Here is a 27,595-nt window from a genome sequence, read left to right as displayed (position 1 = left end):
ACATATTTTGTCTAAGGCTAGGGTGCTGATGGCTTGAATACACAGGGGTGTAGCAAAGAACTTGAGGGACTCAATATTTCATATAAAAATGTTGCTTTTTTTTGCATAGCTTAAATAAGCTTTTATTGATGATTTCTTACTCTTTGTCAATGATGACACTAACATTAACTCAAAAATCGGGGTTTAAGTGGGAGGACAACGCTGTTTAATTTCTGGGCCGCTGCCCCCCCCCACTCCCTCGTAGATCTGTCCCTGACTAAATCACATATTTGTGTTTTTTATTCTAGACACAAAGTTTCCAGCTTTTTTTGGTCAAATTTTATTGATCAAAAGCATTGGTGTGGACACTTCTGTGTGGGAGCAAAGCTCTCGTGAATTCAAGAGAGAACCATTGAAAAAAGAGAAAACCCTAAAAAGAAAATAGACGATAAAGAACTCCTGAAAAGAATCAGGGAACAGATCTGCGTCCGAGCACACCAACAGCACACAAATAGGCCCCCTACAGAAATCAGTCAAAATTGGGAAACTTTCTTTAAATAACCTAAATAAACTGCCAATAGTGCACACAAATTATCTATCCTAGTTAAATTCTAGTTACCACGATGTTTTCTTAAACTACGACTATTTTGCCAATGAAAACAATTCTTGATGAAATTATTTTTCTCGCAAGATAGAACATAATACATTTTTTAAAGGTCTTTTTACTGCCTTAAGATTTGCTTTTGGCAGTAAACAAAAAAGAGAACTTGAAGAAATGAAATGAAGATATACTCCCTTTCACTGTTTAATTTATTCCTGCTTTATCACTGCAACAATTCAGAGACGGTGGCTTTTAAGTGTATAATAACACCCACTTGTACCCCTTTCCTTAGGCTAAACTGCTATTTGACGCAGCTTTAATGCTTCATTGACAGCCATTTACTTTGCCTTTTGGCCCCAGACAGGCCACTATGGAGTGCATGTATGCAAATACGATCAATTCTTTGTTGCAAATTGTGAAACTTAGAAGTGATCTTGAATTTTAACCCTAAATAACAATTGATGTCATATTTGACACACATTTCTGAGACCCTTTCCTTATTAGCATTGAGAAACTTTCCTTGAAAACCTATTGAACTTGGTCCACCATGTTGTCTGCCCTGTAATGCATTATCATTCTACTGGGGCAGTACAAGGGGAAAAGTTTGGCTAATTTTCAAATCTTAATGGTGAGAATAACTTATCTATTGCTTTTCTTTTTTTTTTAATGACTACTTGCTGTGTGGAAAAATGTGTTGCTTTAAAGGGTCAAAATGAATTCAGGCTCTTGATTTTCAACTTGTTTTTTTTTGCAGCCTCTCACAGGTGACATTTAGAAAAAGCTGCTGCTTTGAAGGCAGCTCGTGCTTGTGGAATGCACTCTTGTTTCCTGAAGTCTTTAGCTTTCACTGTGACGCTCTCAGCTTTCTTTTTTTTTGAGCCATTAGTGCACTTTATCAAAGATGACTTTGTTCATGCAAGGCGCTTCACATTTTACACCCATTTCCTGGTCTCATTGCATTTTGGTATGCACTCACGTGCACACTTGTCTGAGCCGAATCTTCACCTCCAACAGTATCACACTAAACACACTAATCAAAGAGCACTTACTCGTTCAAATGAGAAAACACCCCTTCTCCTGCCATTTGGATGCTGTGCCTTAGCAGTCAGGAATGATGCTGTCACCTCTCCCTCGTTCTGCATCAGTGAGCAGCTGCTGCTGCGAAAACGATAAGCTCGTGTGGAGAGATGCTGTGGGTGATAGCAATGGTGATGCTAAACAGTTTATCTGAAGTGCTAACAATACCTCTTTAAACTGCCACTTTTAGTTTTGAACAGGTTCAACGCAGCTTTCTCAGAAATCAGTGGTCTGCTTTACAGAAAGTATCAAATGAGAAATGATGACCATCATATCCTGGAACAAGATCAGAAGACAGACAAAGGCCATGCTGCATGTCCTCCTGGTGGCTTTAGCCTATTTTAGGATTAAACGTACCATACTCAAGAGGAGCAGGACATGTGAGGTGTGTGTTGTGGCGACACAAGCAGGAATGGATGCCCCCCATGAAGACCAGGGGAGGTGGAAATTCCTCCACCTTCCCGCGTCTGTCTGCAGAGGCAGGTGCTCGTTTCCTTTTTTGGACATGGATGACAAAGCTATGTGTTCAGACCACACACGCATTTCTGCTGTGAGGAAAATCAAACATTGATCAGAGACATTTTTATGCCCTTTTGCACAACGTGGACTCAATTTCCTGAATTCCTAACAAGATTACTGTGACACGCTTAAGAAAAGTGTAATCTTTGAGTGACTGTTAAAGCCTGGTTTTGAGGTGAAGGGAGGGCCAACTGGGCCTAAGGGTTAAAAATAAAGCCTGCAGCACCTGAAAACATTTCACATTAAAGTTTAATGGAACACAACCTCCATTCTAACTATAAGGCACATCTAACTATTAGGCTCATTAGGTGAGACAAAAGAGTCAGAGATAAGGAAGACTTTATTAACTGCAGTCACATTAATTCTAGAACGTGTTAGCAATTAGTAAAAAAAAAATGACTGATACCACTTAAACAAACTTTACTGTGACTTCACTAACTCTTTACTATGTTAGTAACACGTAAAAAAACCCAGAAGCACTGATCTACGTTATCCACGTTAGCTTACTGACACTAAAACGTCTTTGCAACTCGAAAAAAAAAGAGACTGGCATTTTGACAGCAATGTACCTCTCAAAATCCCTTCGACTTCAGTAACCACAACCAGAATTCCATTTATATATGCAGTACCGACAAAAAGTTGGGAAACACTTTCTCATTCAAATGAATGGGAAGGTGTATATATATATTTCTGATAACTGGCAGTGCGTGACTGTTTATTGACCGTTTATTGAAAGAGCAAAGATCCTGTGGGACTTCCAGATCCAGACTGATAGGATGGTAATGGCGAACCAACCAGACATTGTAGTGGTAGATAAAGAACAGAGGAAAGTCGTTGTGGTGGATGTGGAAGTGCCAAGGGATGGGAGCATCAGGAAGAAGGAGCATGAGAAACTGGAGAAATACCAGAGACTCAGAGAACTGAAGAAAGCCTGGAAGGTGAAGGTGACAGTGGTAATTGGAGCACTCGGGGTAGTTACATTCCAAGCTGGACAAGTGGCTGCAACAGATCCCTGGAAAGACCTCAGACCTCTCAGTCCAGTAAAGCGCAGTGCTAGGAACAGCTAAGATACTGCGCAGGACCCTCAAGCTCTCAGGCTTCTGGTACAGGACCCGAGTTTGGGTGAGAAACCACCCGCGGAAGGGTGAGAGGGCCATTTATACATGAATATATATATATAAATCCATATATAAGAAGCTCCGAATTATAAGGCATACAGTTGTTGTTGTTTTTTCCTAAACAAGGCTTTTAAATGCGCCTTATGGAGTGGAAAATATAGTAGAAGTTCGATCACGGCAGTAGAACTGAAGACACATCCTACCTTGTGTTTTGCTCTCCAACTTTTTCCGTACAATCACACTGGATAGAGATCCTGCTACGCTTTCACCCTTGTGCTATCCTAGGTACTTTAAAATTGGGAGTTGGGTCATCTAGACCCCACTAGACATTGTGTTGAACCTTTTTTCTTCAATGATTTGTGATCTTCACTGGTGTCCATGGTTTACATGAAATGCTCTTCACCTTTATCCACCTTTGTCATAGTAGGGAGAACACGTCAATGTAAGGGTGGGGTCATCTAAGATAGTACAAGGGTTAAACACTTGGAAATATTACTTATAAAGACTGCAAAGCACCCTTTCAACTTTTTTACTCCTTGATCAAAAATACTTTTTTTTTACATTTTACCTCCAAGCTGATTCTGCTTTTATTTGGTGTTTTGCACGTTGAGTCCTAACCCCTGCTGTGATTTCAGTTAAAGCAGGTTGATGGAATTCCACTTCTTCCTGGGTTTGTTTGGAGGGAACCCGAGTTGCTTTGTGGAACTGCCTGGGGAGGGGTTGGACAGACGGCTCAAACATGCCCCCTGATACCAAAACACGAAGTCTAGCCACCGGCAGGAAGGAAGCCGGCTTGGATGGAGAGAGCGGGAGACGTTCCACAGCAGAAATGGGTAACTTTCCAGTCATCTCAGACCAAGTGTCAGCACTTGAGAGGACTTGCTCATGATTAACAGAATAAACAGTCTGATGGCTGCTTGGAATAGCAGACATTCCTGGATGCTTCCTCACCAAGTTCAAAGGTGTACCTCGTTAAGCAGCAGCGGAGTGATCATTCAAAGACAAAATTGTTTAACAGGGTTTAGTTGATGTGTCAGAGAAACTTCTCTGCCGTTTTTCTTCCCCTCCCAGACGAGACATTCCCCTGTCTGCTCCTTTCTTAGCACAGCCGAATACGACATGCCCGTACTGGACGGCATTCTTCACGTGTCAGTCCAGATTGCATCTGTTTCTGTATGTGGGCACACGTACACCAGATGAAGCGATAGCTGCTCCCAGAGCATCTTCTTCTCACAGTGCAGTAGCGTAAACAATCTTTCTGGCTCTGTAAACAGCAACTGTCCTCTGTGCAACATGGGTGATTGGAATCTAAATGTGCCATTCAGACACTTAACAGATATCCATCTTCTATCTGTGCAGAGAAACGCAAGAATACGTGATGAACGGGGTCAGGTGCATGTGAACGAGGACAAAGGGACAGTGTGGAAGTGCACGTGTGCTCTAGGTGGACACATTTGGGAAAGATAAAGACTGTCCACAGTCTCCAGGACTTCTCCCTTCTGGTATTTGTATAAAATGTAAAAGCATTTTGTAGATTGATCATTAAATTAGGCAGCAACTACACAACATTAAGGTAACCGGAGTTTAGAAAATGTTCAATTTTGAATTAAAAAAAAGGGCTACCCCCGTTACTCATGTTGTAAATTTACCACATAGCAAATATTGGGTTTTAGGCCAAAGTTATTACAATGCAAACTTAGTTCATTTCTTGTAGTGACACTAAGTAAATTCAATGCAAACGAAAAAGATTTGAGAAAAACCTCCTTTAAATTATTGGTCTTTGAACTGATGAATGGAGAAGAAACTTGATAATGGTCAAATACAGAAGAAGTCAAATACATGTACAGTACAGGCCATAAATCTGGACACACCTTCCCATTCATTTGAATGAGAAGGTGTGTCCAAACTTATTGTACAGTTTGTACAAATTTTTGTACTTTAGGTTGCAACAACCCATCTTGTCTTTGTAAAAGCAAGTGGTGATCCAAAAAGACATGTGACGCTGCAACAATATTGTGTCATTTTGCCATGGAAAATGGAACAGGAAAGAGTAGGAGGCCTGAAGAGCAGAACATAGATTATCTCTTTTTGTTCCCAGTCTTCTTCCTGGAGTGAGAGCAAGATGTCATTTGGAAAACATCCAGGCCAGATGCCAGTCACCAGAACTATAGATATGGATCAACAGGGACTCTATTTTAAAACGTAACGGAATAACTAACCTTCATCCAGACACTATTTCAACAAGTCTTTGGGCTGCAACAGCTTGAAACCAGTTAAAAATATGCTGTTCAGAAAAAAATTAAATAAGTTAAAGAATTTAAAGACCCAAAGAAAATTGTGTTTTTGGTGTTTTAAACATATTCTTGTGGCTTTTGCTTCTGATGATAGAGAACATATATAAAGAAAAATTAAGATTAAATTGCATCAGAGTATTTCTTTATTCAAATTGCTGTGAATCAGGAGCAGACAAAAAATGCAATTTAAAAAAGCTTGTAATGGGTACTTTAAATCTACAATCGGTGGGCCACAAGCTCCCACATGCAGACAAATTGATCCATCAATGCCTTCATTTTCCACGTCTTAGCTGGTATCTAGCTCAAAACTGTACAACTGGATAGCTCCAATAGGGCTTGCCCTTTGTGTTGCACTGCTACTATTATGTTGAAGTTGTGAGGGACAACAAGGTAGACATGTAAGAATGTGTGAGGGCAGGCTCACTCCACACCCACCCACAACTCAAAGGTGAAGTTCTAATGGACTCCTGCCGCTCTGCAGAAACAATGTCATAGAAAATGACGGTAAAATCATAATTAAAAGACCACCAGGAAGGCTTTTACAATAGATCAAAAGATGATCAGAGTGGGACTTTGGCATTTGGGTGTTTTAGCATGAAATTGATTTGGTTGACTTTCTTCTCAGAACTTCTAAGGCAAGCACTTGTTCTCTTTTTAAGACAAACCCCCCTCCTATTTAAGACACAGGGGACAAAATGAGGGACTCCGGCCTCCTTACAGACAGGGGGGGAAGCTTAGACATCCAGAAGGAGCTCTGATGTTCTGAACCAGTTCTGTTGATTTGGATGTCTGGAAAAAATGCAACAGTGACACCTTCCAATTGAAACGTTCCAGACATTTCCAACCAGTAGGATGCCGCTGTGACAGACCCAGGACACACTTAAGAGATTAAATCCTTCTGGAAAAGCCCAACCCATCTTCCTGGAAGAGCTGGAAGAGTTGAGGTAGAAACATCTGGAGAAAGCCGGTACTGTGACCCAAAGAGAGAATGGATGGATGCATATAAACATTCAAAAACATTTTCAACTCTCTTGCCAATGCTATTTCCAGTTTCTAAACCACATTTGCTGCTACTAAGTGAGGGAGGTAGAAACAGTTTGTTATTGTGTTGTCATAGCAGATCAGGAGATGAATTAGCAACCAAGCTTGTAGCAACAACTCATTCCTTAACCTAATGAGAAAAAGCTCAGCTTCTCTAAGTGATGATCATGGCCTTTAGCTTTCAATTTGAGAGCAAATCTTTGCTGTAATGTGAATTGATGATGTCCTCCTGGCCACAGATGCCATCCTTAAATATGGGCACAGGCTAAAGAAAAGTTTACAAAGCTTTTTTAACTGTGCAACTTTTTTTATCTAAGTCTCCCTCCATCCGCAAAGTAGTGTTGAGGATTATAAAGTAAGAACTATAAAAAGAAACCCATTCTTCATCTTTCATTTCCTACACGTACCTGCATGGTTACGTGCAGGAGATGGAAAATGTTTTTCTTCGTTCTAACAACATCTAAGTTACCATCAGTGTGTTTGGAGGAGAAAAAACAAAAGAAAAAACATTGGAAGCAACGCTGAACAAAAGCAAAGCCATGCATCTTTTGCTATGACAATGGGGTGATTAAGTTTGCAATCTCCCTCCCACATCCAGCTCCTATCAGCTCCCTGTGCAGGCGGCAATCCTGTTTTTCCTCCTTTTTTCCTTTTCCAGTTTTCTTTTGAGCTGAAGGAATTCTGCAGGAATGCAGAGTGAGCATCCTGTTTTCCCTCCGCCTCTTAGTCAGCTGTTTACATGTACAGCCTTGGTGACAGTAGGTTCATCGCCAATGTGAGCGGAGCTTATTATTTTGATCTGATTCTGACTCCTCCCACTTTGAACCTGTGATGCAGAAGATCTAAAAGCATGAGTGATGTTTTCATTATTTTCAATAGCAAATACTACTAAAAGTATATCCCCTTTTGACGAATGCATACTCTGCAGTACTAAGTTTAAAAGAAAATTATCAACCACAGACATATGTATTGGAGCTCAACTGAACCTCTTTTCATTTTCTTCTTTTTCATTAACTTTTTTTTTTTTGTTTGTTTTTTTAAACCCAGTATTTTTATTGAGTTTTACATTATACAAACACAATTACAGAGTTCTGTTAGTCTGAAAGACAAATTACTACAAGAAGTGTTTATAATAGAGCTAAGGAAAGAAAACAAAAAGAAACAACAAAAAAAAAAAAAACCATACCATTCCCTGTCACCGCCACAGTCAAACCATCACTCCATCACGCATGACCTGTACTATATGCTACCACATGCAGCTAAGCTGCTGTAGGCTTATATGACTAAAGAGCTGGAAATGTTCTCAAGAAGGGACCCCATAATTCTTCAAACATATCAGGAGACTTTTTGAGTGAACACCTAATTTTCTCCAGTTTTAAACAGGACATGGTATCCTGTAGCCACTGTGAATAAGATGGGGGAGAGGCATCTTTCCTTTTAAGCAGTATAGCACGTCGTGCCAGGAGTGATGCAAAGGCTGTACAGTGTTTTTTGGCAGTACCTGAAACAGCTTGGTCCTCCACAACCCCAAAAATGGCTGTTAATGGATTTGGTTTTAAATTTGTGTTAAATACACGAGACATTGTGTCAAAAATTGTCGTCCAATATGCATTCAAATGAGGGCATGAAAAGAACATATGATACAGAGAGGCATCTGTAAGGTTACATCTTGTACATAGTGGACTAACTGTGGGGTACATAGAAGCCAGCTTTACCCTGGGAATATTGACCCGATGTACCACCTTGAACTGAATTAGTTGGTGTCGAGCACAAAATGAAGATGAGTTTACCAGTTTAAGAGCAGAAACCCAAGTATCATCTGATATAGCAAGGCCCATATCTTTTTCCCAAGCCATCTTAAATTTATCCACAGAGGAACATTTAAAGTTCAACATAATGTTATATAGTATAGAAATAAGACCCCTCCTGGATGGATCTAGTGAAAAAATCTTGTCAGTTATTTCTGTTTCTGTGGTAGTTGAGAATTGTGGTAGTTGAGAAACAAAGAAATGACGTACTTGAAGGTAACGAAAAAAATCTGAATTTAAAAGATCAAATTTCTCTTTCAGTTGAGCAAATGAGGCAAAGGTATCCTCTATAAGTAGATCTTTAAAGCGAGTGATACCGCTGTGATGCCATCGCAGGAAACCTGAATCCATAGTAGATGGCTTAAAAAGGTGATTCATGGCAATAGGACTCCAAATGGAGAAACTGTGCAGGCCAAACTGTTTTGCTAAATTGAGACCATATCTTCAGTGTGTGTTTAACTACAGGGTTGTTAAGAGATGCAATACAACTTAAAGGCAAACCAGAGCCAACATAGGTCAGAGGCGAGAGATTGTTGTCTTGGCAGAGCTCGAGCGTTATCCAGTTAGGACAATCCAAGTTGTCATGGTAGAAAGACCAATTCACAATATTTCTTATATTGGATGCCCAGTAATAGAAGCGAAAGTTCGGCAGGGCAAGCCCCCCTTCTATTTTAGTTTTTTGAAGGTAGATTTTATTTAGACGAGGACGTTTACCATGCCATATATAGGAAGATATAAGAGAGTCTAGTTGCTGAAAAAAAGAGCCAGTAATGAATATTGGAAGAGTTTGGAAAAGATAAAGAAGTTTAGGAAGTATAATCATTTTAACACAGTTCACTCGTCCAACTAAGGACATTGATAGGGAAGACCACTGCCGGACTATCAGTTTGATTTGGTTTAGATAAATAGCAAAATTTTCTTTGAATAAATCTTTATATTTTTGGGTAACTGTGACTCCAAGGTAAGTAAATCTACTGCGCTCGACTTTCAGAGTGAAACCATTAAAGTCTAGGTTCCGTGCTGCTTCATTGACTGGAAAGAGCTCACTCTTACTAATATTCACCTTGTAGCCTGAAAAACTGCCAAAATGACTGAGCAATGCCAAGGCAGAGGGAAGAGACTGAGCTGGATTGGAAACATAGAGCAATATGTCATCTGCATATAAGGAGACTTTGTGCTCCACACCTCTTCTCCTAATACCGGATAGGTCTTTACAGCTGCGAAGTGCAATAGCAAGAGGTTCTATCGCTAAGTTGAAGAGTATAGGACTCAAAGGGCAGCCCTGTCTGGTCCCACGGTACATATTAAAGGGGCTTGATATTTGGGAGTTAGTGCGAATCCTTGCAGTGGGCTCAGAATAAAGTAGCTTGATCCATAGATTAAAGGCAGGGCCAAAACCAAATTTTTCCAGTGCAGCCAGCAGATACGGCCACTCGACCCGATCGAATGCCTTTTCTGCATCAATAGTAATCACACATTCAGGTACGTCTTCAGGGGCAGAATAAATTATATTGAAGAGCTGTCTAATATTAAAGTATGCCTGTCTTCCTTTGATGAAGCCAGTCTGATCCTTGGAAATAATGGTAGGAAGAATGCTCTCCAATCTATGAGCTAGGACTTTTGCTAAGATCTTAGCGTCTGTATTCAAAAGTGAGATGGGTCTATATGATGTGCAATCTGTAGGATCCTTGTCTTTCTTTGCAATGAGTGTAATGCAGGCCTCAGTAAAGGACTGGGGTAATCGATCCAATTTGCAAGATTCTAAAAAGACTGAACAAAGTATCGGTGAGAGTAACCTGGAAAACTTTTTAAAAAATTCTGTAGGGAAGCCATCTGGACCAGGACACTTATTTGACTGCATTGACTTGATGGCTGCAACTATTTCTGCCTCCAATATGGGTTCTTCCAATTTTTTCCGTAAGTCCTCTGAAATAGCAGGAATATCAAGATTGCTGAAAAAGTTATGAATGTCACTGGCATCCCCATGGAACTCTGAGGTGTAAAGTTTAGTGTAGAATTCTTTAAACGTTCCATTAATTTCTGAAAGGTCAGTTGTAGTTCGGCCAGGACCTACTTGTATTTTGGAAATAGCCTGTTTTGCTTTAAAACCTTTGAGTCGGTTGGCTAGTAATTTGTCGGACTTATCTCCATAGCTATAGAACATGGTCCTGTTTTTTAGAAGCAGACTCTCAGTCTGGTGGGTAGTTAGCAAGTCAAATCTGGATTTGAGTTCAACTCGTTTCTTGTACAGTGCTGGACACTTGTTTTGGGCATATTGTCTATCGATTAGTCCAATTTGGTGAATGAGCTCATTTCTTTCTCTATTTGTTTTGCGCTTCAGGCAAGCAGTATACGAAATAATCTGTCCCCGTAGGTAAGCTTTGAGGGCATCCCACAGAGTAAGATATGATATCTGTGGATCAACATTAGTGTCAATAAAAAAAGTTATTTCCTTTTCAATAAACTTAGTAAAATTAGTGTCCGATAGAAGAACAGAATTAAATCGCCACTGCCTGCTTCCAGAGATAATACCAGGGAAAGACATAGATAGTGTAAGAGGGGCGTGGTCAGAAATTACAATTGTTTTGTATTCACATGAAGAAACAAAGTGGAGAAGTAAGTTATCAACGAGGAAATAGTCAATTTTAGAGTATGTGTGATGAACTTGTGAAAAGAATGAATATTCCCTGTCTGTAGGATGTAAAAAACGCCAAATATCCTTAATACCAAACTCAGCAAGAAAGTCACAAACCAGACTGGCCGATCTCGTAGCCCTGCTGGGGTTATTAGAAGAGCGATCCATACTGGGGTCTAGCCAACAATTAAGGTCCCCGCCCAAAATAAGATGGTATGTATTTAAATCAGGCAGTATAGAAAATATTCTTTTAAAAAATTCTGCATCGTCTACGTTTGGAGCATAAACATTGACTAAAACAACCCGTGTTTTGTGTAGTCTGCCAGAAGCAATCACATATCGTCCAAATTTATCTGATATCACATTATGGGGTTCAAATGGGACATCATGACTGATCAGGATTGAGACCCCTCGTGCCTTCCCCTCAAAGGAGGAATGAAATCGTGAACCGAGCCAACATAACAGCAGCCGATTGGAATCTGTGCTACGAATATGGGTTTCCTGTAAAAAAGCAATTTTCGTTTTAAATCGTTTGAGATGGGAGAAAACCTTTCTTCTCTTTACAGGGTGGTTTAAACCCTTAACATTCCAGCTTGTAAAATTGATGTGATTAGTCATGCTGCATAATTAGGAAGATGTGGTGGAAAGAAAAATAAATAAATAAATAAGTCACAAAGATCCAGCAGTTGGAGCAAGAGAACAATGTAATCAGCACTTTTTTCAGTAGCATTATTGACAGTGACGAACCCCCCCTCCCCACCCTCCCCAACCTAGACAGCTACTAAACCAAACAGCAGCAAGCTCTGTAAAATAAACATCTCAAAAGTCCTCTTCAAGTTCCCAAAAAGAAAAACAACAAAAAAGCATCAAAAGCCAATGCTCCAGCCCAAAGAAAGTAAACAAGACAGAACCTCAAAGAGAGAGAGAGGAGGAGAAAAACAAAAAAAAAAGAGAAATATCACCCAGAATGGCGCTGAAGGCTGAAGAAGCAGCAGTCAGTGTTGGAGAAGTGATCCTTGACCCAGTTTATGTCAACACATCCTTCAAACGTGATCAGATAGTTCAGGATGCTCATCAATATATTTCTGTGCTTCTTCCACGGTGTTAATCCACTTTCTGACTCCATTGGGTGTTGTTATGCGGAGGCGGGCTGGGTACAATAAAGCCGGCTTCAAACCCTGTTTATACAGTCCAGCCATAACATCTCTGTACCGTGCTCGTTGGCTCGCCACTTCAGCGCTGTAATCCTCCACAATGCGAATGTGCTGGCCTTTGTAGAAAAACCTTCCCCTGCGCCGTGCTTCTCTGATGAGCAGCTCTTTCGTCTGGAAGCGGTGCAGGCGAAGGATGACGGGACGCTGAGGCTTTCCAGTAGTCGGCTTGGGAGCCAGCGTTCGGTGGGCTCTGTCAATTTCAGGAAGCGATGGCAGGATTTCCTTCCCGTATAAATCTTGCAATAGTTGGGAGAAAAACGCGGTTGGATTACCGCTTTCGGTAGCTTCTGACAATCCAAGAATGCGCACGTTTTGACGGCGGCTGCGATTCTCCAAATCGGCAGCCTTAGCCTTTAGCTTAGCGTTCTCCTCCCGGAGAGAAGAGCAGGTGTTCTCCAAATCCATGACACGCTGGCTTAGATCATCAGTGGCAAGCTCAAGTGAAGAGATGCGCTGGTCATGATCATCCAGGAGGAGTTTGTTTTGGTCTAATTTGGAGTCAATCGCTTCAAAGGACGACTTAAACTCTGCTGACAGCTTTTCACAGTGTTCTTCAAGTAGCGCTTTAATGGCATGAAGTGTCAGGCTAGGGCTAGCACTAGCATCCTCTTTATCAATAGCTTTCTGTCCTTTAGGCGGCATTTTAGTCCCTTTTGTCCGATCCAGTGATATTAGGAAGTAATAGTAGGAAAAACGTAGACAGAGTTAAAGCGTATGAGGGCTGAAAAGGTGTGAAAAGTAAGAGTTCGGCCGGAGCGTGCTCTAGATGCGACTACTCCATCCGAAACCGGAACTAATTTCCCAAATTTATCATTTATATTTATAATTTATCATCTTTTTCATTAACTTAAGTGTGAGAACATTTTCCAGGCTATTCTAAGATTATTTTTGATTATCAAAACCCAAACTAAAAAACTAATAGTTCCATTGTTCCTTCAGGAAGTTAGACCCCTCCTGTATGGACTACCTTGCCTCTCTTTGTCACCATCCGGCTGCATTTCTCGAGCCCGAATGACATCCCAATGTGAGTACTGTAGATCCTGGTGGTGTGGATCAGGGAGTCAATGTCACGCTCGCTCTTGGCATATAGCTTGATGTCATCCATGTAGAGGAGGTGACTGATGTTGGCCCCATTTCTGAGTCGGTATCCATAGCCAGTCTTGTTGATTATTTGGCTGAGGGGGTTCAGACCTATGCAGAACAGCAGTGGGGACAGAGGGTCACCTTGGTATATCCCACATTTGATGGTCACTTGTGCAAGTGGCTTCCCATTGGCTTCAAGGGTGGTTTTCCACAGCTTCATCGAGTTTCCTATGAAGGCTCTTAGAGGGGGGTTTATATATATATATGTATATTCAAAAACATATTGATGTCATTATTTAATAGCATGTATCTTTTAACTCTTTATCATAAATACTAAATAGACATATTTGTATGCAAACAATATATGACACATTAAATCAATTCATCAAATCTCAAAGTTCCACAAAAAGGGTAAGAAATGTTAGTGTTGTTAGTTTATTGGTTTTTGATTTTGATAATCTTCCAGATAATTTTCTAGATTAGTAGAATCCAGTTAACCCTTGTGCTATCCTAGGCACTTTAACATTGGGAGTTGGGTCATCTAGACCCACTAGACAGTGCGCTGAACCTTTTTTCTTCAATGATTTGTGATCTTCACTGGTGTCTATGGATTACATGAAATCTTTCCACCTTTATCCACCTTTGTCATGGTAGGGAGAACACGTCAATGTAAGGGTGGGGTCATCTAAGATAGCACAAGAGTTAAAAGGTTTTCAATGTAATTCCTGATCTGAGCAAGCACAAGGCGACAATAGAGAAGAAAAATCCTTTTAAAGACTCAGTAAGAGCAGCCATCTGCTGTAATGATTTGGAGTCTGAAAGGACAGCAAAGAGACAAACATCAAAAACACTGGAACAACTGAGGTGAGAAGAACAAGAAGTGTTCGTTACTTTAGCAAACACAAACTCCAAACACAAAATCTCTGGAACATTTAAACCTGCAAACTTTGTAAAATTTTGTCTGACATTTGCAAAATGCATTTTCACGATGCATGACCAAATTCAATGTTGAATTGTAATTTGCAAAATGCATTTTCATTTGAATTTGGTACCAAAAACCCATGACAACTTAAAATGCAATTGATTTAGCTTTAATTCAAAATCTTGATTTAAAAAAAGTAAAATTTAATTTTAATTTTTCATATTGAATTCTAAATTGTAAAATCCATTTTGAAATTGCAAGCTTGCAAGCTTGATTGCAAGCTAAATGAGTAGACTGTAAAGATGCAGAGAAAACAATGAAATACTGTCCCAAATAAAATCAATAGTTTTACCAAACTAAAAAATAAGTGACCTCTGTATCAAGACGTCAGGATTTATTGTAATTATGACAGTCAAAGAACTGAGATACTTAAAGAATAAAACAGGAACACAAATGTTAGCATGTAGCTGGTTGAGAGGAGTCCGTCTGCTCTAATTGCATTCAAATGAACTTGCAGCTACAGCAAAGTTCAGGAAATAAAACACCATAAACTACTAATGTCAAGAGGGAATGATTTTTAAAAAGCTGTTCACTTCAGGTAGTACTGTGAGAACCGAGATCAACTCAACCCTCATGCAAGGCACACATCACCTTGGCATCAAAGTTCATGTTAACCCGTCGTTGTCTTCTAATGGAGCCAGTCCCTCAGTCATTCTCGGTCACGTCTAAAACATTTGATCCACAGCCCAGGACATCCTGCAGATAATTTGCAGCCAACTGCCCCCAGCATCCTCCTTAATAAACACATTCTAAGCTCACGTTCCGCTCCAAGAACAGCCTATCTAAAGTAAACATCACTTTATGGAATGACAGAGACACAGGTCTATGTTCCCCGAGGACACGCTTCGTTTTTATTCAGTGCTCTACAGAAAGTTCACTGTTATTGCCTGGTAGTTAAAAGTTACGCAAGACTTCAAAGGAAGATCCGCCTTCTTCTGGTCAGCTAGACAGTTTCTATGAATTTATTCCTTCAAAAGTTCATGTGCTAGTCAAACCTTACACATTATGCTGAGTTTTGTACAAAACATAGATGATTACATGAAGTTTCCGAGTTATGTAACCCCAAAAACCTGAAGTTTCAGAAAGATTGCTATGTTTTATTCTCTTAAAATAAGTCATACAAAACGTTTGTTTTTCTGTTTTCTTTGTCAATGAATGACTGGGAAAGAGCATTTTCATTTTTGTAACCCTTGTTCTATCCTTGGCACTTTAACATGGGAGTTGGGTCATCTAGACCCAGTAGACTGTGCGCTGAACCTTTTTTCTTCAATGATTTGTGATCTTCACTGGTGTCCATGGATTACATGAAATCCTCTTCACCTTTATCCCCCTTTGTTATGGTAGGGAGAACACGTCAATGTAAGGGTGGGGTCATGGGATAGCACAGATTGGATAAAGAAAAGTGTGCAATGTGACAAGTCAAGTTGCATGAGATTTTTGTGCGCAACCACACACTCAAACACCAATACTAAAAAGCCAAACACGAATACACACCAATGTTATCACAAACCTGCATACACACATCCATGCAGACTCCCACATTTACAGACAAATGACCTTTCTGCACACGTGCAACAGATTCTGTTTGTGCAAAGCTGAGACAACTGGGAAAACTGAGACAACTGACAACTCAGGTGGGTGTGGACCTCCCCACACAGGTCCCCCTGGATCTGCCCCTCTAAAAAAGCTGCCAAAGGAGATCCACCACCAACTTCATGTCGGTTATCAAGAGACTGGACCAAAGAGACCACCACAGGAGCCCCCATTGTTGGAAACCAGGCGGGCTCAGAAGTAAGGAGAGCACCAGCCTGAGCCCCAGGTCAGAGGTCCATCCATGCTAATGATTCATGAGCATCTCCCTCTGAGACACAACTGCTACACTTGAAGCAACTGCTGGCTCCCCCCACAAGAGGACAGAAAATCAATGCATGTGTAGGTATGTGTCTGTGGCATCCAATGTGTATTTACTTAAATGTATTACACATTTTGGTGATTGTGTTTTATTTTTATTTGGAAACTTCCAGTTTGTAGTGGTGTTCAAAGGCCCTACACACCCAGTGTGGAAGAACTGAAGGGGAGGTGCGTATCTGTGCAGCTACAGGACAAAGGTACCCCTGACACATCGCCTTACCCTCAAGGTGAATCCATAGTCAGCCTAATACATCCCAATGGAATTTGAGGAAGGACAGCAGTTTGGAAACAGCTTTCAAAGTGTCACCGATTTCAGAGGTTAGCTGTCTTGCTCAAGGGCTCTTTTTACTGACATGGAGACACTATCCAATACTTTGCCAGTTTGTGGAAATCAAATAATCAAAACTCAAGAAGAAGCAAGTATTTTGGTCCTCCCTTATATATATTCCTACACTTTTTTGTTTTCACATTCTATTAAAAAATGTGTTAAAGGAATCCAAGAAACAAAATGGCAAAAATAAAAACTTCCTTCACAGCACCTTGGGAGTAGAGAGTTGACAACAATTGTTTTTTCCTTAAAAGAAAATTTCTATATGTGACCTGGAGTAAAGAAATTCACTTTTTAAAAAAAAGCTGTTTGTTGTTTTCTAGTTTTTTGTTGTTTTCTTGACATCATAACCTGCAGTTTGTTCTGTAGCTGAATACTGTGACGACATATGCATGTAAAATATATTAACCCTTATGTGCATGCAAGGCATCGAGCCAGAATACATGGATAGGCAATTTCTAGATCTAATACTGACTTATTTATGTGAATTTTTTTTTTCTAAAGTTCAAAGAACACCTTTTGTCAGGAACTGGTGGTGGAGGACCCAAAATGCAGGAGACCAGGCTTGGTGACAGGAAATAAAACATTTAATAAACTGAAACATGACAAAACTATGGGGAGAAACAAAACAGTGACACAAAAGAGCAGATGACCTGACAATGATGAACAGAAACCAAGACACTTAAATAGGCTGAGGGCAGTTAACTGAACTGAAGACAGCTGTGGATCATGAACCTGAAACTGGAGTGACTGACAAAAAGAAAAACAAAAAACATGACCAAGAACAAAACACCACAGAATCCTTACACCTTTTGGCATATCCCTTCAGGGGTCGCCACAGCACATCCGGGTGCTCTTCCTGACGCAATCCTGTATTTTATCCGGGCAGGGGACTGGCACAGGGGGATCCAGACTTGGGCCCCCATGTGGATTCATAGTTAAACACACTGGATGAAGCTCCTGGCGCTGCTTGGGATCGCAACTCTGATTTCCATGTATCGTCCATGTATCGTATTTTGCCAGGCAATGCCTCTCATAGACTTCAGGAAACTAAATACATTTCGGGACAAACAATGGGACACGTACTGTGACTTTTTTAGGATGGTCATGGTCTTTAAAATGCTCGTTGTCTCCCTCATTTGTATGTTTGCAGTTCAATAAATGATATCTGAATATTTAATCTGCACAGATTTGCATGTTTCAGTTGCACTTTCAAACTGTTTCAGTTTTCTTTCCTAAATGCACTTGTCTATTGATACAGAAAGCACAAAGCATTTGTTGTTGTCTGACTGCAATCTTTGTGGAGGGGGATGCATTTAAAATAACTGAGGCATTTTTTTTTTTTTTAACTTGTCCTGTCCAACAGCTAGGCAGGCAGATGAGAGCTGAGGGCCTCTTGTGTTGGACATATTTTACTTTAACAATAGGGGTTATTAATCTTCAGACAAACCAAAGGTATGTCTGGATAAACCCCTTTTGTAATTGAGGCCAAACTTTATTAATTTCAACCATGTTTGAAAATCTTTGGTGTTGGACCGGACGGAAAAGGAAAGAAGGGAAGAAGAGAGAGGGACGCTAGAGAGGGGAGGGTGATAGTGAGAGGGGGGGTAAGACCATGAAGCAGCATGGAGCAGACAGGTTTACTGGTTGTTTATCATTACGGTAAGGTTCAAATGTAGTACAAAAAGGGCGGGGCCTGTCCACACACACACTCAAATATTATCAACACACCTGCTAGCTGCAAAAATGTCCACATGTCAACATGTACACAAAACAGATAGTGTTCACGAACGCATACCTATGCCTTTAAACCAACTAGTGTGAAATCTTTCATTCATTCAATCATGCAAACTATTAGTGCAAAGGTGAGCAAACACCTGTGCTCAGGTGAGTGTTTATGTTCTTCTAAAATGGATGGTGGAATGTGAAAAGAAGGAGGAGGAGCGCCCAGCCACCCCCACACCCAGACCCCCGCCGCAGCAGCAGCGGCAGCCGGAATCCCCCCAACGCCACACGGGAACGGGCAGGGAACAACCGCCCCCCGGGCGACCAAGACCGCCACCCAGGCCAGGGCCAGCAGGACCGCCGCGAGGCCCCCAGAGCCAGAGAGCAGGGAGGCGCGGAGGGTCTGATGCATATTTTTAATGTATTTGTGAAGCTGTTAAACATATAATATGGCTTGATGATGAGCTTGTTGGAACCAGATCAGTTTCCCTGGTGGCCACAAGGTGGTAAATCATTTCTTATTCACTGCATATAAAACAACTTTAATAATATATATTCTCTCCTGTGCTAAATTTCTGTCCAATTATCGTAGGAACAGTGCAAGACTCCATAGAAATCGTATCATATCACATTGATACGTCTCTTACTTCCTGTCATAATCGCACTGTAAACAGCTGGCCCAGGACCAGAGACACAAATTTAGTTTTATCCTTCTGGTGAAATGACAATAAAGATATTCTGAATCCTGAATCATAATAAATGAATCAATACACATCTTTAACCCTTGTGCTATCCTAGGCACTTTAACATTTGGAGTTGGGTCATCTAGACCCACTAGACAGTGCTCTGAACCTTTTTTCTTCAATGATTTGTGATCTTCACTGGTGTCCATGGATTACATGAAATCTTTCCACCTTTATCCACCTTTGTCATGGTAGGGAGAACACGTCAATGTAAGGGTGGGGTTATCTAAGAAAGGACAAGGGCTAAATAGTGGCACTGCAGCATTAAAAGAAAAGTGTACTTAAATTTGGCGTTCTTGTTTGATTGACAGCATATTGTCAGCTCTATCATGACCTTACTGAGCATGCTCTAACTTTATGTATATATTACGTTTGCTTTAGAGTGATTCTTCTGTCTGGAGACTCCAAACCTTGCAGGAACATTCTCTGAGGTGATATCCAAAGGTATGGTGCAGTCTCTGGCCTTCAGGTTCTCAGTCAGTTGGTGCTAAGATCGCCTAGGTTACTGCTCCACCCCCTTCAGGGTCACAATGCTGCTGGAGCCTATCCCTGCTACTGTTGGGTAAGGGTAGGGTACACGCTGGATAGGTGGCCAGTCCATCACAATACTTCAGAGGCACTAACAATTTTGAACTGTGGAAGGAGACTGGAGTGACCGGACAAAACCCACACATGCATGAGGAGGACATGCAAACTAAAGGTCTAGCAGGAATCACAGTGCAGTCCTCTCTCTGGGTAATTTGAAACAAAAATTTCAGCGCCATGGTCATCACTATCTTGTCTGGACATGACATCACTGAATTGCTGGACAAACATGACAGTCGTTTTTTTTGAGCATGCTCAGTAGGGCTGTTTGGAATGTGGAGTTTCAACAATTTCCCTGTGAGCCAGCATCCCATGCTCCGTTACATTTTTCAGTCAAATGACAGTCCTTTGGCCATGCTAACATACTGCTATAGACGCCAACGGAAGATCCCAAACTGGAAATTGTGGCAGGAAAAACAATTAAGGTTGGTTTGATGTGTTGAGGAACGAGCTGAAATCTTTTCTCTGAAACAAAACCACAAAGAAGAAAATTTTCTCACTCTTCCCCTGTCTCTGCAGATTATGAACCTGTTGTTTTCACCGTAGTGCTGACTGGAGAATGCAAACAAACTCTCTTATCTGCACAAAGAAGGTTCAAATACTGCAGTTTTTGCTTTGAATCCGAGCTAAAGGTTTCGTGGGAAACTTTTCAAATGAAATCAAAGCACCATCCAAGAAAAATACTTAAAAGACTTTTATTCTGTTTTCTTTTACAAAATTCAGGGCTTCACTTAATAAACATAAATACATCTCTGAATAAGTTATGAAATAAATAAACATTTTCAAATGACTGCAATCCTTTAGTCTCTGGTAAACTTTAAAGATTGTAAACTATCAACGATATACAGCACAGAGATTTCTGAAAAGTTATAATTCCGTCAAGTCAGATGCTTCACAACTGAAATGATTCAGTGAAATAATGCAGGTCCTTTGGTTTTGTAGTGCAGTGTGAAAAAACTAGTCTGACAAGCAGCATATCAGTCAAACTTCTGTCTTATCTCCGGGTGTAGTGGGAGCTTTATGCCGTGCAGGCTTCAAAACAAGCCTGCTTTTATTGCTGTTACCATGCAAACAGAAAGTATCTTGAACCTGCAGAAGATAACTGTTTATCGCAAAAATCTCAAGGGGTAATTTTCCTCTAAAAGAGGTGTGTCAGTAGGGAATTAGCTGCCACTTTCAAGTACTGCATGATAAAGCAATAAAAAGCTACATTGCCTTAAATATTAAGCAGAACAGCAGAATCCAGCTCTGATACAGAGAAATATTAAAGCGAATTGTCTTCCCAAACTGTAGATTGATGGGACTGGAGAGTTAGGGTAGTTTGACAACGCTGGGAAGTTTCTAAACAATCCATTGTGGATGTCTGGATGTTTCAGCCTTCATTGATGGTTTTCTCCCGTCTTTTAAAATCCTCTAAAAGACTCTTCCATAAAGCTTGACGTTCATTGAGTCCGAGCTTTTGCTTTGCTGCATCAGTCCTTCCTCCAGCTCTCTTTTCTTCTCTGTTCCATGGAGTCCATCCTCTGAAGCTGAACGAGTAATGAAATAATGTCTTCTTGCTGCTATTAACTCCTAGTTTGGTTCTTCAGCTTTCTGTGTCCTGAAGAGTTCTTCTTTGGTGACAGAAAGTCTTTTGCCATCTCTGTGTTGGTCTTAATCACAGATCTGCAAAAAAAAATGAATAAGATAAATGACCTTTCTAGGTTTTTGAAATAAAATGATCAAAAACTGCAAGAAACAAACATAAATAAAGTTGTTTTTGCACTAACCTTAAGGATGCAAGCAAGTTATTGCTGTTTCTGTGGTCAGGTTTTGTCAGTAGACCCAGAGTGTCAGTTCTGGAGCTAAAAAAAACAAAAAACATTTTTGTTAAATCTTTTAAAACTCTTCAAGTTCAATCAAACCTAATTTAAAGGTAAAATTCCAGGGAAATCTTAAGAAAACTTCCAAGGATAAAATCTAGAGGTGGTGTTAAACACACAGTGGTGGTTTCTCCACCACAACAACCCAAAGACACAACAAACATTCCTGTGGGCAAAAGCAGATGGGTAACCTTTCCAAAAATAGCTGCACTGCTAATAAACTATTTGTCAAGATCCTGGGGACTGTCAGAGTTTCCTCCCTTTATCTGAGTTAACTTCGTTCTGCATCTGTGTTATCTTCATCAGCATATTTTTCCACAAACACACCAGACGGATGGAGACACAGAAGAAACTTTGATACTATCTGGAGGGGAAAGACCAGCTTTTTTTATTCATAAAGGTTGGTATGGGGGAAGATGACAACAGGAGGAAGTTAGATGCTCACCTTTGCTGGCAGAAGCCTTGACAGTTTTTATCGACTGGATTTAGGCATTTGCATCTGTCGACTGATCGGCGGCGCCGGGGGTTTCCCAAACCGTAAGGAAGGATTTTACTGTCAGAAGAAAGAGACATAGGTTCTTAATGGTGTTTAATTTAAAAACTATGACTTTTGAAGATCATCTGAGGCATCTGGCACACTTACCTTGGGGTGTTGACCCAGATGATGTCCAGATGGCAGAAGTAGATGCACTCTTTATCGTCCCAGCTGTTACAGGAGCAGCGCTTGGTCCTGATGTGAGCGGGATGCAGAGGCTCATCCTGCTTCTCTGGATTATCCCATAAAGGAAGTCCACAGCCTTTAAAAAAAGGAAGAAATAACTAATTAAGACAACAAAACAGAAGCTTCTATTTGACAAATATCTTTACATTATTGATTTTAGGACAACTTTCAGTTTTCAAATTCTATTGTCAGAGGTTGCAAAAGAGATATAGCTTTCTAATTTTTCAGCCATAAGTTTAAGATTTCAGATATTAAATCTCCAAACTGAGGAATTGTTTCCTTTAAAACTATCAGAAACTTACCAGCATGCAGAGTCCAGCAGAAGACGAACAGGGTCAGTATCCTGCTTGTGAACGATTCCATCATCGCAAAGCTCTGATGAGAGTTAAAAACACTTTCTAGTCCTGGGATTTGAGGCTGGGAGGCAGCAACAGGTGCTTTCTGCTCAACTCACCGCCAGGAACATTTACTTATACGCCCCGCCAGTCCCTCCCACACCAGACGCTCCGCCTCCCTCACACTGCAGCACAACACAACGGTGGTCATGTAACAACACTGAGAGGCAGGGTCTAGATGGGAAAACAGAAAAGCTACTCCAGCTCCTGGAATTCCACAGAAATGTTATCCCAGAGATTTTTTTTTAAAAAAAAGTGGCGCAGAGGACTTCCAAAATATATACTATTACTGTTTTTTAATTAAAAATATTTTTTATTTTTTTCATTCATGAGACTCATTGGCCATGTCTAAACCCCCTCCTACTCCCTAACTACTAAAAAAAAAGATACAGTGCAGGACTATCTAGTGGCCTGGATTTCAAGCGCATCATTGAAGCTGATACAACAAACAATAAAGCAATTAGGGAGCAATTAACCCGGCCAACCTTTGGCACGGGAATGCTGACCTTACATAAATAGTTTATGCAAGTAAATTTAGAGATAAATAGGAGGAATTTTGCCCCTTTGATAAGTTTAAAGCCCCCCAAAGTGAAGAAGATCAGAGGAGCACAAGCGGAGGGGTTGAATAAAAAAATGTGATGATGCATTTCGCTGTAAAGTCTTCGAGCGTTGAGGCCTATGAGCCGCGGATCTTCCAGCAGTTGAAAAACAGGTTTTCTTGGATGAATTGGATGCATGCCCCTCTATGCTGATAGGAGAGCTGTCAGCGACCCCCCCCCCAGGAAGGTCAAGACATGGCATGTTATTTAATGACGGCACCGTGGCTTCTGCACTCGGCTGGCTTTGACCTTTGTGCAGAGACACATGTGCTCTGTGGAGGCCACACACTCCTAACTCACAAAACGTTAAAACCAAAAAAACATCCAATCACCTGAACAACTGCTTATGAATGCAAAGGTGTGCTCTTGCACTGAAGTGATTGAGTGTGAGCAGATGATAAGAGAACACTGCGCACAGTATTTATCTAAGCAGAGCTGCAGGAGGGAGAGCTTAATGTAAAAGGAAATAGAAAAGATGCTGTTAAAAGTTTTATCTTTTACTGAATGTTTGATTTTCATGTTGTTTTTCTAATCCAAAATGTTATATTATACATACAAGATATAGGAATCTCCTATCCTGAAAAACAAAAAAAAAGGTCTTTGTTGACCCCCAAAACTCATCAAAATTGAAGTAAAGTCAGTTTATGATCAACAGTGGAAAGAATTGGAGATTTAACAAACCCACTTTGAATTTTCCACATCATTGGGACGTGGAAAAGTGGGATCAACACCAATCTGACCACTGCTTTCTAGCTTCTTCATGATTTAATGTAAACAGAAACTGGGGCGGGAGTATCATGGAATGAGCCCGTGGTTCAAAAGTACCACTCTATAAGGAAAAAGAGCAGAGATAAATCAGATTTCCTAGATCAGTAAACAAGCATTTTTTATTTTTTGCCTGTTAGAAAGAAAAAAACAACAACAAAACAGCTAAGAATAAAACTGGGAATGACATCAGTCTTATCTGGAACAGTTTTTTCAGGCAAAACGTTAAACGTAAAAAACATTTTTTAGGAGTGATACTCAGTGTCTCACCAAAACAACTTCCTTTTTTTCACTTGGACAAAAAGTTATGGTTGATGGTTTGTTTTCACTACAATATAATGATAAAGCATTTATTTCAAATGCATTTGTTGGGTTTTAATGCATACGCTGCACAGTGTAAATCTCATAAGTGCTGACAAAATAACTACAAACTAAACGTCTATGATGGAAGGAATTCACAGTAAAAATGAGCTTTTCAGGTAAAAGTGTTTAAAGAAAGAACAGATTAAATGTGCAGGACTGTGGTCTTTGTTTTTGCCCACTATTATTGCCTAACAACTCAAATATTCAGGAGTCAGGAGGAAGGTATTAAAAACACCGTCACTGAATAATTTCCTAAAGTGCAGGAGTATTTGTCACTGTCTGCATTTTAAACATCTCTTTCCCATAAATGGATCAGAGCGCCGCAGAGGCACACGGCCGTCCAGAGGGCCACATTTAAAAAAACAGGAAGGGGCACATTGTTTGGGGACGCGTTGCATGGAAAAACTCGTCCAGGAATGTTTCACCAGTGGAAACCTGAAAGATACAAGGTGCTCGCAGAAACAACGGGAGGAAAAAACACATTTGGGGCCTTGTTTCAAAGGGCTGAGGTGAGGAGGAAATGCCAAAAGGCATGATACAGTGAAGAAAAAAAACTCCAAACTGTGATCTCGAGTAAATATTTTTCCAATGAAGGAATGGGCTCAATCTAAAGGTGCCCATTGGCCCTCATTTCCTCTTCAGACACAGGAAGAAATGTGGCCTTATCTGCCCCCAGCACAGGAATGTGAGGCGACACGATGACAAACAATCAGTAGAGCTGCGATTTCAGAATAATTGGAAATTCCTCAAGTGTGAGGTGTAATGTACGCTGTGACATAATTAAACAAAAGTCTAGAAAAAAAGCTTGAATGTGACCTTTGAAGTTCTTATGCAAGAGGAAGCTCGAACACAGAAGCATGAGCGCTCGTGTGAGCTGCATGACCCAGAAAGAGTTCAGAGGGTAAAATATTTGGTCATTTTGCAGATGAAGCCTGTCCAGGCGTCTAAAGTGTATCACATTTAACAAGGGTTAGGAAAAATAATGCGATATTATGTCAGAGCGCTCTGAAAAGCTGCTGCCAGTCCGTTTCCAGCGAATAAAAAGAAGCATGAGTCCATCAGGAGAATTGGATGACTGTTTTGAGCCTCCAGAACATTTTTCTGAAGAGAGGTCCAGTAAACATGTTGGGGTGGGGCACGTCATGATCCATCTTAGGGAAACTCTGACTCCAGTTAAAGGAACTGTGGCTGTTGAATGCTATCCACTCAGAAATCAAACACTTTAACATCTTAATGATGCAACCATAAAAAAACACAAATTTGAAACTATTGTCAACATTAAATGGTTTACTTTAACCTTTTCAACAACTTACCAAATTAAAAAAAATCTAAACAAAACCACAAATAAAAAGCATAAATAAAAAATTAAACCAAAGAGTTGTTATATTAGAACAACTATGCATCTATCAGGAATAAGACAATTATTTTGTTTTTGTGATTTTTACTATAGAAATGTCAACTAAAACAACAATTATGAGAGCATGTATTTTAGAGTTTAGGTTTTCTGTGATTCAAATCTAAAGACCTGAATAATGAGAAGATTCAATCAATTAAAAAGTTCAAAGAAAATCATCAGTCAGTCATAATAGATAAGAAAACTGGTGAAACTTGTAATATATGTCATCACTATTTTTTTATTTATTAAAATTATTGGCAATGTCAAAATTCCCTCTCCACTCCTACAAAAAGCTATCTAGTGTGGGGCTACCTGGTACCCTGGATTAAAAGCAATATGAACACCATGCTCACTAAGATCTCATCAATTTCACAAAGTTAAACTTGAAAAATATAAACATTTCATGAAGACTATTTAGGAATCCACTGCGTTCTGATGATGAAAATGTGAATGGTTTATATTTGTGATGAAGAACAAAGGCTTTGAGCTACACCCTCTAGATCTTTTTATAATTTCCTTTAATTTGATGCCTTATTATTATTATTTTTAATGCAATTTCTACAATGCTTAGAGCAGACAGCAGGAACAGCATGGCCTGGCTCAACCGTTGTCATGGACAGAGCAAGGTTGGCTGCTTGGACTGGACTTAAAGGCAGAGTCACAGAGTCACTACGCACAATTTGCCCATATTGCATAGATGAAAATTGGTCAAATGTGAATATATCTGGAAAAAGTGAGGTAAGTTGTGGTATACACATGAAATTTTCACAGATGTATCACGAATGAACCATGTTAAAAGTACAAATAAACCACACAAAGAACACATAAATTAACAAAGAACATCAATTGCATCATTGCTCTGTTTATATTCAATTCATTTGTGATTTGTGCGTCAATGACGGAACATGATATGTACGCCGTATACGTGATATAAAAGCTATGCATCTGTGGAAAATGCATGAAAAGTCCGACAGACATACACTGACATGCGTGGAACGGTCGTGGAAAAGTCACAAATTTGCGTGTGCATGTCGTAAAATCACGCTAAATTCACACTTGGGAAATACGCAAAATGTACGTAGTGGCTGTGAGACACTGTCTAAATACCTGAAGATGCAGGTGAAACACATGACGGTTCAGAGGATAGAGGACACCTGAAGTTCAAAAAAGGAAGTGATTGATGTCAAGTGAAGGAGAATGACAGCACTTCAATTAAATGTCTTTAGTTCACTTCATCACATCTGTGATATTTTTATTCGCGTTAAGGGCTGAAGTTAGGGATGTCAAACATTTCCCATCTTTGATGTAATTTTTAGAGATCCTAAAATTCCTCTAGACGCTGGCATGTTCAGTGCCAGTGGTTTAATTCCGGGTTGTGGACGGGGAAATGACCTCTTTGGGGTCAAACTATTGTAACGATCCAGGCGGACCGTCACTTAAGCAGGGTAGCAAAGGCCTAACTGCTAATTAGATTGACTTCGTTGGAGAACTGACCGTGCCCCATACACCGCACGACTCCGGTCAGTGTCAGGAAGGAATAAGCAGGAAGAGATGCACTAATTCCTTTTGAGCAACAAGCCCATTTATTCCAACACTACAAAGAGCCAAACAGCATGGAGGGTGACTTCAGTGCACAACCTTCTGACTCAAGGTTTCACCCCTAAAGCTCCCCACTTCCCATGAGCCTTTGGGCCTGAAGGCAGGGCTAACCCCCAGGTCGCTACACTATTGCTTTCTGATCCTCCAGCTGGTGAAATCATAGAGGCTTATCAAAACCAATTAACCCTATTGTTTTTTGTAATGTTTCTTTTATTTTTAAGCAATCTTTTCTAGTTTTCTGAAATGTAAATT

The 27,595-nt window shown here is 40.3% G+C and overlaps 1 protein-coding gene across 1 annotated transcript; it reads right to left on the bottom strand.

Moving 5' to 3' along the window:
• Positions 1-20,351: 20,351 nt before the first annotated feature.
• Positions 20,352-22,664, bottom strand: LOC101156989 (endothelin-2). Its single transcript, XM_004074105.4, has 5 exons — positions 22,529-22,664; positions 22,149-22,302; positions 21,951-22,058; positions 21,413-21,487; positions 20,352-21,308 (listed from the first exon to the last, which is right to left on the bottom strand). The coding sequence occupies exons 1-5, from the start codon at positions 22,590-22,592 to the stop codon at positions 21,209-21,211; spliced, it is 501 nt and encodes a 166-aa protein (XP_004074153.1). The 5' UTR covers positions 22,593-22,664; the 3' UTR covers positions 20,352-21,208.
• Positions 22,665-27,595: the final 4,931 nt, after the last annotated feature.

Source organism: Oryzias latipes, chromosome 11, assembly GCF_002234675.1.
Source record: "Oryzias latipes chromosome 11, ASM223467v1".
Taxonomy (NCBI): domain Eukaryota; kingdom Metazoa; phylum Chordata; class Actinopteri; order Beloniformes; family Adrianichthyidae; genus Oryzias; species Oryzias latipes.
This window is presented reverse-complemented; position numbering and strand designations above follow the sequence as displayed.